At 43.6% G+C, this 13,904-nt stretch overlaps 1 protein-coding gene across 5 annotated transcripts in view; it reads left to right on the top strand.

The window, feature by feature from the left end:
- The first annotated feature begins 712 nt into the window (after positions 1–712).
- The window catches only part of SEC24C (SEC24 homolog C, COPII coat complex component), a 36,122-nt gene continuing 22,930 nt past the window's right edge, over positions 713–13,904 (top strand). For 2 of the 5 annotated variants that reach the window (XM_014956250.1, XM_014956248.1), the window contains exons 1-4: positions 713–788; positions 8,112–8,317; positions 10,855–10,941; positions 13,502–13,643. In XM_014956250.1, coding sequence (XP_014811736.1) covers positions 8,140–8,317; positions 10,855–10,941; positions 13,502–13,643 — 407 coding nt within the window. In that variant the 5' untranslated portion in view covers positions 713–788; positions 8,112–8,139. Of the gene's footprint in view, positions 789–1,386; positions 1,404–8,111; positions 8,318–10,854; positions 10,942–13,501; positions 13,644–13,904 lie in introns of those variants that run through there. The other 3 variants (XM_014956253.1, XM_014956251.1, XM_014956249.1) reach the window with 2 other exon arrangements.

Below are 13,904 nucleotides of genomic sequence, written 5' to 3'. Positions count from 1 at the left end.
GGACAAGGGGTAATGGTTTTAAATTGGAAAAGGGGAGATTTAGACTAGATCTTAGGAAGAAATTCTCTCCTGTGAGTGTGGTGAGACACTGGAACAGGTTGCCCAGAGAAGCTGTGGCTGCCCCATCCCTGGAGGGGTTCAAGGCCAGGCTGGATGGGGCTTGGAGCAACCTGGTCTGGTGGGAGGTGTCCCTGCCCATGGCAGGGGGTTGGAACTGGACGGTCTTAAAGTCCCTTCCAACCCAAACCATTCTATGATTCTATGATAAGCGACCTGAGAAAATGGCCCCCGCGGCTCTGCCCCCCCGACCACCACCACAGCGGCGCCACGAGAGCCCTCCCGCCCCCCTCGGGGCTGCCCTGGGCCTAAAGGAAGCGCACGGTGCCCATGGGCCAAACCCGGCGACGGCCTGGGCGCCCCGGTGCGGGCTGGAGCGGCGGCTGGTGCCGGGCCGGGCCGGGCCGGGCCGGGCCCACCGGCGCCTCAGGACAGGCCGGGCCCGGCACTTCCGGACAACCGCCCGGTGGGGCGCGAGCGCTACTGACGTGCGCCCCCCCGGAGTGACGTCAGCGCCGCGCGGGGGGAGGCGGTGCGCGCGCCCTCCCTGCCTGAGGGCGCCTGCGCCACATCCGGGCCCTGTCGGGGCGGGGCGCGGCGGCGGCCGGGGGTTGGCGGGGAGTGCGGACGTGGCAGGCGGCGGGCGGGGGAGCCGCGCTTCCGGGGGAGCGGCGGGTCCGGGAACCGGAAGCGGGGCCCGGCAGCAGCGCCGGGAGCGGCGGGCAGCGGCGGTGAGTGAGGCGGTGGAGCGGCTCTGCGGGAGGGGGTGGGGGAGGATCGGGCCCACCGGTGGCGTTCGCGCAGGTACTCGGTGAGGGCGGGCGGCTGGCACCGCGCCCGGCGGGGGCCCGAGCCTGAGGCGCCGCCGCTTCCTTCCCCGCGAAGGAGTTGAGGCCTGGCGGCGCTCAGCCGCGGGTGGCGTGTCGGGCCCGCCGTGCCTGAGCGCCGATCCCGGCCTTTGCGGCGGCCTGGGTCTGTCCCGGTAACGTGTCCGGGCCGGAGCGCCCCGCGCCCACCGGCGGCCCCGGCCCGGGTCAGCGAGGGCTGGGCCGGCTGTCGGCGGGGCCTTCGCCCTCAGGGCATGGGCTGCCCCGGGGGGAGCCGTCGGTGTCCCGGTGTGGTGCGGCGGTTCCCGGCGAGGCCCCGTGTCGGGGCCGTCGCTCCCTCACGGAAAACCGGAGCGGTTTTTTTTCCGTCCCGGACGCGCTGTGAGGCCGGTACCCCCTCTGCAACGTCCCTAATCTCCCGTAATCCCCGGATCCTTCCCCCAGTGCCTGTGTCCTGCTGTCGGAGCTTCCATTCATTCCGGGCTGGCAGAGGACGGGCGTCCCGTGCGGGGAGAGCCGGTGAGGGAGTTTGGGTGGATTTGGGGATTAAACTTAGCGATTGTCCCCCTGGGGCTTTGAGAATGGAAGGAGGAGAGGAAGGGAGGTGGCATGACCAAAATACAAATGTGGTCTTGAAAAAGCAGTTATACGAGATGGACTCTTGATTTCCATGTCGATGGTTTGTTTTGTATCGCTGGAGTTTGCTCTCTCTGAGCCAGTGCTCTTTGGAGTAGAATGAAGCTTAGTTTCGTTTCTTTTTATTCTTGGGAAGTACTCGGGTGTTTTTCAGTATGTGTGTGTGGTGTCTTCTTAGCTCTGAAATCTTTGTCAGGGAGACTTTGCAGAACCCCTCAAACTGGGCCTGCTTGGGACCTGTCACACTCCAGTCGAAGTTCTGTTTAAACTTCCTGGCTGATGGAGGTGGTTGCTGAAACGTGGGCACATTCCTTACACCCACGTCACAATTTGTCCACCAGAGTTAACGTTTTTACAGGCATGTTAAAAATACAAATTTTTCAGTTTGGTACTCTGGGTTGATTTTTAGCCATTAGCGTGGTAGTTCCATAAAAATATTTCTAGATCCTTTTCTGTTACGGGGTCCCTTAGTCACCTTTACCAAATGTTGGTGGTGAGATGTTAGAGGGAGAGAGATTGCCATCTGAATGGTGACATGTAATGGTTTCTTATTGTTATTGTTGTTTACAAGCAGCGTAAAATCACAGCGCTAGAATGGGAGATGACTCCTTCCTGACTTTGCCCTTAAGTTGTTACTGTTTATTAATATCAAGTTGTCCTGAGTAGGTCAGGGAACTTTAGCTTTAAACTCTTCTTTTTTTCTTGTTTTTTTCCCCAACTCCTTCTCAAGGACCTACTCAAGGTCTTCTGGCTGTGGGATGGATAGAAATATACATGGCCTACAGTCTTGTATATACACTGTCTGTGGAAACACGAGCATTTCTATCAGTTTTTGTGTGGAAAAGGCTTTTGCTTCTGGAACTATCCTTTTCTGCTTGAAGCTGTACCACTCAGCGTTCTTTATTGCTACAGACAGACTGTGAAGTTGCATTGATATAAGGAATATTCCTTCTTAATATGCTGGAACATTCAGTACAGGTTCTAATTTCATGGCTGAAAACTGAGTTACAGCAGCGAGCAGATGTCTAGAGGATTATTTATTTAATGAGTCCTTTGATGTGTGTACCCCTTTGAATGTTTTCTCCTACTACTGTAGGACTGTATTTTCTTCCTGTAACACTTATCAGAAAGAGGGTCAAAAATCCAAGAAAGAATTGATGGTTGGCTAAGGAAGGGCAAGGTACAAAGATCAACAAAGCGATCAACAACAAGGTCTCCATGTGGTTGGCTAAGGAAGGGCAAGGTACAAAGAGTAACTAAAAGCGATCAACAACAAGGTCTCCGTAGAGGAGAGAAGGTGGATGTTTCTTGTTCTTTAGGTTTGCAAAGCTTTATTATAGTGATGAATGGTGGAGATAGAGCTTGTTCTTTTATGTTCAGCAAGACTCCGTGTTAGCGTAGAAAGCACTGAAGGACAGCATCAAGCTAATTCTGAGCTTTTTTGTTTTTTGAAAGTGACAAGAATTGCGTAATGCTTATTTCTGTAGAGGAAGTCAGTACAGAAATTTGGAATGAAAGATGGTCAGTGTCACAACTTCTGTGAAGAAAACTTGTTTAGCATAAGTATTTTAGCCTTATGGATGAATAGCAATACATAGAACTCTTCCTTCTGGCCTCTTCTCTAAACTTTAAACTACTCTTGTAACTTTTCCTAATCAATTATACTTGTGCGAAGTTCACAGAAATGAGTCAGATGGCTTCACATGTTGTAACATGTGTGTGGAGGTTGCTGAGGAACAGAGAAATCTTTCACTGTCATTTTGTGGATGTCATATTTTCAATGACATGCCTTTGCAGGGTTGCTCTCCAGAAGCAATGCCCATAACTGAGTGTTTTTGAAATATTTTCCTAGACCTTTATTGCAGAGATAGAGATGTGAATCAGTCCCACCAGGAGATTGCAATCACATTTTATACTCTTTGTTGACTTAAGTAGGAATCTAGTGGTGGTGGTGTCAGGGGTTGGAAATAGTGGTAGGTTTAAGGTTAGGTCAAGACTAAGCTCTTTATGTATTCAGTTTTTAATGACTTTCACTCATCACTTGTGTGTTGTATTGGACCTTGCCCAAGATGATGAATCAGCCTGACAAACCGGGTTTAATGTGGCCCTTTTTTAGAAGAACGTAGAGGTGATCACACCTTAGAAGTGAACTGTGATTTTTGTATCCTGAAGCCTCAAAGACCTCTTCAAAACAGCCCAGGAAAGACTGGGGTGCAAAAGTCTGCTCCAGTACCTGTTGGGTCAGGAAGTTGTAGCAGCCAGTTTATCCTTTCTTCTCTGGAAGGTGTCTTCTGTGAAAATATTGTGGCTTCTGGACTTTCACTGATATCAAATTGTAAATTTTCATTATGAAAAGTATGTCTTGTACCTCTCATGAGTTGATAAAACAGATCGTTCTGGCGGTGGCTCAAAGTGCGTAGATGAAGAAAATATTACCCGTGGTGTGACAGGTTGAGAATCTCCTGCCCAGGTGGAAAGACAGAGCACCACAAAAATACAATCCAATTGGAGGGTCAGTTCCAGTTGTGCCATTTGTATTGATTTGGACAAATGTATGGGAGGCGTTTGCTCTAATGGCCTGAGTGCTTCCAGATCAGTTGCCAAGCTCTGACTTCCAGGATGTGAGCTTCTTTTCCAGGATTTTCTGGAAAAAAATAAAACAGGAGTTTCTTGTAGCTGAAGAGAACCAAGTGTTCCGTGAGTGCTTGTAGAGGACCTAGTCAAGCTGTAGCTGAAACAAAAGTGAGGACATCTGCCTTTCAGAAGAGCGTTCTTAGCTCCAGAGTCTAGGGCTTCAGAAGAATGGCACAACTTTGCTGCTTCTCCAGAAAGTTGCACAACACAAGTATTAAAAGCGCTGTAGTATTTTCAATTTTCAGTATTCTGAACTGGTCTCTGAGGATGCCGGTTGTCCCCTTCTGTCCCATCTTTTGGAAATGGTTCTGATTTCTGTGTTCAGAAATTAAGTAGACATATTTCCTTCAATTTCAGAATAGTATAATAGGCCATGCTGTTGTCACTTTTAAGACTTTTTTTTTTTTTTAAGGATCAGTCTCCCCTAGAAGTTGAAACAAACCAGGCTTTTATTTCTCTGGGACCAGTGAAAAAGGCACAAGCGGCTTTCTGAAGGAAAGTAACTTTGCTGTATGTGTTTCCTTTAGAAAGCCATCGCGAGCTGATGAAATCAAGCTTTTTGGTTTCAAAACGGAATTAACAGTGAATGTAGACGATAAAAAATGATGAATGTGCAGTTTTCAGTGATTTGGGAGATTTGCTGATTGAAACACGCTTATATGAATCACTAGGTTTTTTTAAAAACTGCGCTGTAGTCTGCTTTGTTTGGATACTAAGGAATCTGGAAACTATTGTAAAAGTTAAATGATTCCTGCCTGCCCTGCCACACATAGACACAGTATTACTGTGTATTTTCTCTCCTGTCAGTTTGTTGCTGATCAGCACTGATTGTCTGTCTTGCATAACATAAAGTGTTTGAGTATGAATTTTAGCTGCGAAACTATTTTGACCAACAATTCCATGGTCAACTGCCTTTACACAGAGGAATAGAAAAAGGAAAATGGCATAGAGTGCCTGCCTCCTGCTTCGCAAGAAAATGTTTCTTATTTATAGTAATGGTCACTTGTTGTCATAGTGTTCTCCCAATAACTTGAGTCCTGCTTGTTTGAGTTCTGTACATTGTAACTGCTGAGTAGTAATACTGATGTTGAACAGCATGTTTTAATACTATCTTTGACTTAGTTTTGGTAATATGTTACTGTATTCTCAGGAATATTCTCAAAACAACATTCTCAGTATTTTTGTCAAGTGAAACAGCCTCTTTTCTCCATTTCTCCTTATCTGGTGTATGTATTTCATTCTTTCTGTGACTTTTTTTTTTTCCCTTCATGTCATAAGACATAGAGCAGAAAATTCTCCCTTTCCCCATATCTCTTCAAGTGACCATGTTCTAATTTACCTGTATAGTTTCTGAGTAGAGTCAGAACGAATGCTGTTTGATACTAATGACTTGTACTGGGGGAGAAGGAAAATGGGCTCATTCAGTGACAACTGCCTTCTGCCTTCTCAGAGGTAGATACTCGTGGCCCTGCCCTTTCTGGTATCCACACCAGTGATGAGCAAGCATGCCACTAGCCTTACCTTTACAGCAAGTCGAGCAGCAGCAGTAATGAAGCAGCCTTGTCCCCACCTTCAACACCGAGCTTGTTTCTGAGTCTTCCTCCTCCTTTCCAGCTCCCTCCTTGACCCTCTCCCAGTGTGGAGCAAGCATCCCCTTGTGCTATGGTGGAGATCAGCCTGTGCTGGCTGCCACAGGGGTTGGCTGAAGCTCTGAGGTTTATCCACCTTGCTCTCAGTTGGGAGCTATTGAGTTAGAACCATCTCCTTTGTGTAGCTACTTTTTTCCCTAGAAAGTGTAGGAAATTGTCTCAAAATTCTTTTCCTTTGTAAGACTTGCATTAAATTAGCTTATCTCTTTGTAGGTATTGGTCAGTGTTATTGCGGAGAGAGCAACAAGCCAACAGATATTACCTGCTCAAGTGGGAAATAGTGAGGGAGGAGGGGCTGAAAAGAGAATAGTAAAAGGTCATCAGGTAAGATGTGCTGAGTACACTCACAAGAGTAAGTCAGAAGTGCAAGGGATGTGCTTGAGTTCCTGCCCTATCATGCTTTTGAAAGAAAGCATGAAAGATTGATCTTCTCCTGCCCTGCAGTGATTCCTTGTTCAAACATTAGATCCGTTCAGGGATTTCTGTAGGTGTAACTTTTGAAGAGTGTCTTAATGATGATAGCTCAGTAGGTATCCTGCAAGCTGCTGCTGCTTTGCCTCCAGCTCTTCCTGGAGGAAGGACCTGTTTGTAGGAGTGGTGACTGGGAGCCAAGTTCCTCGTGCACAATCCAATAAGCAATAGTCCTTCTTCCTTGACAGGAGTCTGGATGTTCCAAGATGTGTGGGTAGAGCAGTCTTCTTGTCTTCTTGCCATGTTCTCCCTTCCCTTTACCCCACCTTTGCAGGAGGAACTCTCCTCCTTTGCTGTTTGTGCTGGACAGGAGATGGTTTGGGGTAGGTCTGTGATTGCCATGTGGTGACACTAGTTGCCTGCTTGGGGAGGAAGAGGTTAACCTTTAAGGGAACAGGTCCCAAAGTCCAGATTTCCTGGCCCTGTGGCTGCTAAGGTTAGACTGTTCTGCAGAACTAAGTCAAAGGTGGTGTGGGAAACCAGAATCGTTAGCAATGACTCTCTTGCTGTCATGTTTCTCATGTGTAATCATGTTTAAAACCAGTACAGGCTGATGAAAAAATTCTGTCGTGCTGTTGTAAGCTGTTGCAAATGACATTATATGTTACTTTCAAGAGCAAATTGCTTTTAAATATTTAAGTTCTTTTTCTAAACAAAAGTCCTATCATCACCCTTATGCTGCTTGAAGAATAAAAATATAAAACTTCATTTATTTCCTTTCCTGTAAAGTTTACTATCTAATTTCAGAGTAAGCATTAGCATTCTTAGTGTTGATGTTTGTCATGTTTTCTAGCTTTAAGTGGTTAAATGTGGGAGGTATGTATTTTGCTACCTTTCTTCTGTGAGTAATTAGATTGCTCTGTTGTGATATATGTATTTTCCCTTTATTTTATGCATGTAATGGATCTGAAAAAGTTTCCTTCTGTGTGGATGGTTCTTACAGAGCTGTCGTTGTTTGAGTTCCCCTGCTCTCCAACTGTTGTGTCAGTTGTTGAAATAATTCTTTGACATCATGTTTTTGATGGTATGAAGAACCAACCTTAGTGTTGGGTGGTGTCCTCTAATGAGACAAAAGAGCTCGGGTGTTTTTTACCTGCTTGAGGTAAGGCTGGAGATTCCTCCTTGAGAGACAGACCATGAGGGAGTCTCTGGCCTGCAAAGTCATCTCCTTGGCTCTCGGCAACTCAAGGGCTCTGTGGCTTCTCTGCCTGCTTGATACCATGGTATTGTAGGAATTGCCTGTGGGGTTTGGGGTCTCCAAATGCCTTTTCTGGTTTTCTCTTTACATAGTTAGTCAATCTCTTTATATTAATTAGTTAGAGGATTAGGAATCTGTCTGTTAGGCAAGATCTCTTCAATAACTTTGCTAAGAAACATTTCTCCTGTCTCTGAGGCTGTTTCGGGTCTTACACTTTCATGTAACTCCTTTAGTGACATCTTTGCCTGTGTTGCTTTTCCATTTTGAACACCTTTCTTAGGTAAACATGCTGCTTTTGGGTATCTTAGTTTTCTGAAACTTACGTACATCACAAGGACTTTAAATCATCTATGCTATGGAATGGCAAATTATGATTATTTTTTGATGATCAGAAGTCAAATCTGGATGAAGGAGTGAATAAGTTGATTAGAAACCATAGTTTCTGCAAGTATTGTTTTCTAACTGGCTTTTGTAAAGCATTTATGTTACTTGAAAAAACTGCTGTGCAAGAGTAAATTACAACTAATGTTTTACTTTCTCTAGTATCTCAGGAGCTCTCCTTTCTGTGAAAACAGTACAGAAGTTGGCCAGTTTGGTTTTATGTCTGCCTAAAGCCATTTTTCCCCCCCCTTTTTGCAGGTGAGATTAGTTTGGGGATGTGAATACAATGAGTGTAAACCAGCAAGCTCACACAGGGCCTCCTTACGGGCAACCTCAGCCTGGATATCAGGGATACCAGCAGCCGGCCTACGGAGGACAGCCATTGCCAGGGGCTCCTCAGTCGCAGTATGGAGGTCCATATAATGGTCCGATGCCGGGATATCAACAGCCAGTCCCTCCACAAGGTACTTCTTGGTCAAAACTTAATGATTGATTGATAACCTGTGAATTGTTGCATACATGGATTTATTTATTTTTTTATTCTTCCTGTTGTTAGTCTTTGTTTTGTGGTAGCAACTACCTACATGACATTAAAAATGGTGTTTTTCCTGTACATTCTGAGATTATTGTTCTGTCGCTTGTCCGTTTTGCTAGGGCTTACTCTTCTTCTAGTATCTCATAAAATTAACATGTTGTGAAGCACAGCCTGCTTTTTTTCTGTACGTCCCTGTGGTACTGAAGCACCTGACAAGGACAGTCTTCCTCATGAGGTGATGCAGAGGGGCAGCAGTTAGGGACTAGAACAGATTTGTAATTGAGACTGCCTTGACTACATAGAAAGATCTGCACTCCATCCTGAAAGGTTAAGACATACAAGTCTAGGCAGAAAGAGTATTTGTAGCTATTTTCTCTAGTGCCTTTAAAATCCATAGAAAGTTTGCGGACATGTGGCAAGCTAACGTGTTCCAGAATTTCCCTGAATTTGCAGGATCATGTCACTTGTTGTCTTTGTTGTTTTGTTTTGTTTGTTTGTTTTTTAAAAGTAAGAAACAAAATAGTTCAACTTTTTTTTCCCTTTTTTCAAAATTAAGGACTTAAAATTATTAGAGAACTTCAGGAGTCTTTTCTTCGCAGCACCTGAATAGCTTTGGGAGATTAATAGTGACTTGTAACATCTGAAACGTAGAGGGGAAGATAGTATTGGGGTAATGGTTTTAAGCTGAAAGAGGGGAGATTTAGATTAGATATTAGGAGGAAATTCTTTCCTGTGAGGGTGGTGAGACACTGGAACAGGTTGCCCAGAGAAGCTGTGGCTGCCCCATCCCTGGAGGGGTTCAAGGCCAGGCTGGATGGGGCTTTGAGCAACCTGGTCTGGTGGGAGGTGTCCCTGCCCAGGGCAGGGGGTTGGAACTCGATGATCTTTAAGATCCCTTCCAACTCTAACCATTCTATGATTTTGTTGCTTTGAGTAGAATTATTTCTGCTTTTCAAAATCATGTGGATGAATTTAGTTCTGATGAGATAAGCACAACATGAACTTCCACTCTGAAATGTTTGTTTAGATTTCAGATTGCTATTCTAAGGGAATGAGGAATATTCTAATGGTCTCTGTATTATTCTCCCCTCCACGTACATCTTCAATTTTTTTGCAACTTCTTCAATTTTAAACCAAACTCAATGAGAAGGGTATAACAGTTGAAGTGCCTGTAGTTGTCTTGAAACTAACCGAAGTGGGAGACTGAAATCTGGGAGCTGTATTATTGTTGCATTTTATTTTGTGTCTGGAGTTAGTAGAGTAGGGGAGTAGAAGAGTTAGTGGGCTGTGCTAAAGAATGGCTTATTCGTTTGCTCCATCTTCCTTCTCTGTCCTTAATCCTCCTCCTCTCCTCAATAAATCTCTTCCAACAGCACTTTTAATCTGTGATTTTTGAACTAATTTCACGGAGGGTTTAAATTCCTATAAAAGTAATGAGAATCAGCACTGGGCAGAGGGAAGAAATCCTGCTTCTTGGGATTCTCTGCATTTTGGACCTGTTACTGCAAATCCAGAATCCCTAACTTCAGAAGAAAGGAATGTAAAATTCAGAGCACTAGCACGACAGCCAGAAGTTGAACTGTTAGTAGCTGCTGAATATGACAACTGGGTGGAAAAGAGGGGCAAAGAAACAATGTGTTATCAAAGGGGCCAGGCAGGTGATAGTGAAGATGGGGATGGTTATCCTTTCTAACCGCATCTCCCACATGTTATATTTACTGCAGGTCTTCGTAGCAAGACTATGTTGTAGCTGCAGGAGGGACAATTAATTTCAGAGGCACTAAAGTGACAGAAATTTAGTGAACATTGAGGGGTAAAAGGAAAATTGCCAATGTTATTCTACGATCTCAAAGTAGTTGGCTCAGGGATTTATTTTAAAAATAACAATAAAATCGCCTGGAGGACTGAGTGGGGAAGTGTCGGGAGCAGGTGCCATCCTCATCTGGGAGTCTTTTGCATCTGATTTATGTGGCAAACCCTGGAAACGTGGGGATGCTGTGCCGGCAATGCTGGTCTTGCTTGGGACCAGAAGTGGAGCCCTGTGCTGCTGGCTGAAAACAGCTGCTTCTGGCTGTGAGAATGTTGAAAGAACCAGGACAGTTTTGCACCAGTCTTTCAGTCAGTCTATCAATTTCCTTCTGATGAGATCATGCAGTTGAAAGTGCAAACACAATTGCCTGAATACCAGTAACAATCCAGCTGCTGCTGGATTGCTTTATATAGACTCAGTTTACTATACTATTAATGCTTGTATTAATGTTATTATAGGAACTATGTTGGTAATATGCATTATGGGAGTATAGGTTAAGAAATAATGTGATAAATGTGTGTCCTGGTTTGAGAAAATGTGACATGGATTTTATGTATACAATATTTTCTGCACTGCAGACTGTCCTCAGCACTGGAAACACTGTCGCTTGGTGCTTTCTCTCAGCCTTGATTTACTGGTGTATTCTGTCTTTCCAGGTTACTTTCCTTCCTTGGGGTTCCCTTCGAAGGGCTCTCCTGTATCTCTCAACTCTGACACTTCTTCTCTTGCACCTAATTTCATAGGTAAATGGTGTCCTTTCTGTGGGAGTGTTTGTGCTTTGCTGCTTCTTCTGTGCCAAGTTCCCATTTAATATGGATGTTTATCTCAAAGGTGTGGGTACCTGATTATTCAGGCAGAGGCGGGTGGGACACTTCCCAATCTATTTGTAGGCAGCTCTCCAGAAACATAAATAGGATGTGAAGAAATAATACCAGTAGAAATCCCTTATGCCTGCAGATTCATAGATAAAACCTGACTTGTGACTAGTGCTTTCTGAAGACTGATTTCAAAACCCAAATTGGCCCATTCAGGTTCTGTCAGGGAGAAGCCTCAGATTAAAAGAACGCAGTCTCCCACTTGAGAGAGAACTAAAATGTGAGGTCTGAAATGATAGCTTTGCAATGAAGAAATGAAAAATCTCCCCAAGCACCAGGAGGTTGTTATTGGAAGTCAGGAGATTTTTATAACTTGTGCTTTCCTTTAAGAGGAAAAAGTTTTAAACTTCTTTGCCTATAGCACAGAAACTAAATACATGTTAGGAATAATTATGATTCCAAAAGCTGTGGCTTGAAGAAGGAAATATTTCTGCAATGCTAGCAATCAAGATGTAAGAATTAGAAACGCTACAAGAAATCATACCGTATTTTCCTTTCTTTCTGACTAGCGGTATTTTGGAAGAGCTATTTCCAGCTGTGTCAGTTTGTTCAGAAGAGCAGAGAGTCAGACCGTGTAGTCTCTGGGCTTGGAGTAGAATCACAGGCATTTCCCATTTTGCTGTAATCTGCATCCATTTTGAGGTCTGTGATGAGTAAGACCAATACTCAAAGGTGTTGAAGGGAAATTTCAGGATTCCTAAAGAGTAATGAACGTTAAGATAATAAACCACTAGACATTCCTACCTGTTCAAGTGAATTTTTTTCAGTGGCTATTTGAGCAGTCTGTAGTAATGGTCACATAAATATACTTGTGACAAGAACTAGAAAAAGAAGACTTCAGAAGCTTTTTCTGAAGTAAGCATGTATTTGTCAAATTGTATCCCTGTTAAAGTTGAGGGGGGGGAAAAGTTAGCTTAATCTAAAAAAAAACCCAAAAAACCAAACGTGTAGGATCCCTCCAGGAATTGAATTAAATATGCTTTCAAGGATAAAACATAATCATGCCAAACAGTTTACATGTAGTATCAAAAGAAAGATATTCCAAAATATCTGAAAGTGTATCCAATTAACTGAAAAGGTATCACAAAAGACATTCAGAAGTAGAAATACCACACAACGTACAAATAGTTAGAGACTGGGAAATGCTTGGCCAGAGAAACAGTAAAATAAAGGTGCTGTAATGCTAGTTTAGAAAAGACAAAATTTAACTAGATGAATGTATATAAAAATAATAAATTTATCTGGAAAGCATTGAGTCCTAAGTCTCAATGTGAAGAACAGGAGGAGGTTTAGTAATAAAGAAAAAGCCCCAAGAAATTACTGATTATTCATGCAAGGTCTAGTTAAATCTTCCTTAAACTTATATCTACGTGCTTACTAAGAATTATATGTAGCAGATAAGATAAAAATATATGAGTTGAAACCTCATGCTTTGGTGTATAAATTATACTGTGGGATTGAGAAATGGCTTCTCATTTCATAACGGTTCCTCCCAGGAAGGTTTCTGAGTCCCCTCTAAACTCGTTACGCCAGTCACTGTCAGTGTGTGTGTGCTGCCCTGCTCTCATGTGGCAGGTTACTCAGTCACCTGTATTTAATGAGGCCCCATACATTAAATATTTTCCCTTGTGGTTAGCAGGCACAGTCGTATGGTTGTTCTAATTATCAGCATTTTTAACATAATAATATTAAAATAGAAGTTTATATTCTTTTTTTTTTGGAAGTAGACACTGCAGTTGGTCCTCTGGTAATGTATCCAGCATTGAGTGGTTTGTGAAAGTGTGAGCTCTGGTTTCTGAGGCAAATACATATTTCTCACAAATACATTCAGGCTGTGACTGGACCAGCTCAGTCTGAAAGATGGGAAAGTATTCATGGTAGCCTCCAGCCCTGGGAGGGAAGAACAGTCCGTGGTGGCCCCCGTTATGTTACATCAAACCAGTTAGTCTGATGTTTTTTTGAAAACTGAATCTACTCACATACCTGCTTACCTTTCAAGTAGGGAAAATTGACCTGTAATGAACATCAGGTTCCATGCGAATACTCTCCTTGGGCTGCATAAAAATAATTGGGCTTGGAAAGGGAAGAATTTATTACCTTACTGACAAGATAATGATTATTTCTTCATCAAAAGATGAAGTTGTCTTTTGAAAACCCTTCACAGTACGTATTTTCAATTGGTCTGTGTGGAGATGGTGACTAGTGACAATGGCTAAAAATATTTCTGCTTTCGGTTACTTCTAATGCACTTTTATAACTTATTTGTCGCTTATGGAATATTGATACATCAATTTGGCCATTGCTACACTGTTTCTGCACTTCTTCTCTTTCCTGGATTTTTTGTGGTAGTTGAATCAAACCCTTGTTTCTGTGAGTAATTTGTCATGATATTATTTTTTTAATTTTGTTTTCCCCCTTATGTCTGTAGGTTCATTAAGAGCCCCTCCAACATCTGGAGCTCCCCCTCCAGCCTCTGGAGCATCTCTTCCTTCTGGCCACCCAGGATACAATCAGTTTGGACATGGAGATGTGCAGAATGGGATTCCAGCCTCAGCAGCCTCGATGCAGAGGTACATAGAAAAAGAGCAAATCATAAGAAAAGCCTGCCTTGGTAGACCTATGCTGGGTCTAGACCTTTTAGAATCTAAACCATACTAAATACTTTGTTTTTCCTGTGATGGATATTAAGTTTCTTTATTGCTTGCTTACTGTTTTGAAGCAACAGTTACCCATAGGGGTATTTGGACAGTAAGAATGTCTGGAGATGAAAAGCTTCTGGAAGGATATGAGCAGGTGTCAGTGACTGAACAAAACCACTTCTCCTCCAAAGA

The sequence above is a fragment of the Calidris pugnax genome, unplaced genomic scaffold (assembly GCF_001431845.1).
Source record: "Calidris pugnax isolate Ruff unplaced genomic scaffold, ASM143184v1 scaffold196, whole genome shotgun sequence".
Classification (NCBI taxonomy): Eukaryota; Metazoa; Chordata; class Aves; order Charadriiformes; family Scolopacidae; genus Calidris; species Calidris pugnax.
The sequence above is the reverse complement of the archived record's forward strand: the minus strand, read 5'-3'. Positions and strand labels throughout refer to the sequence as shown.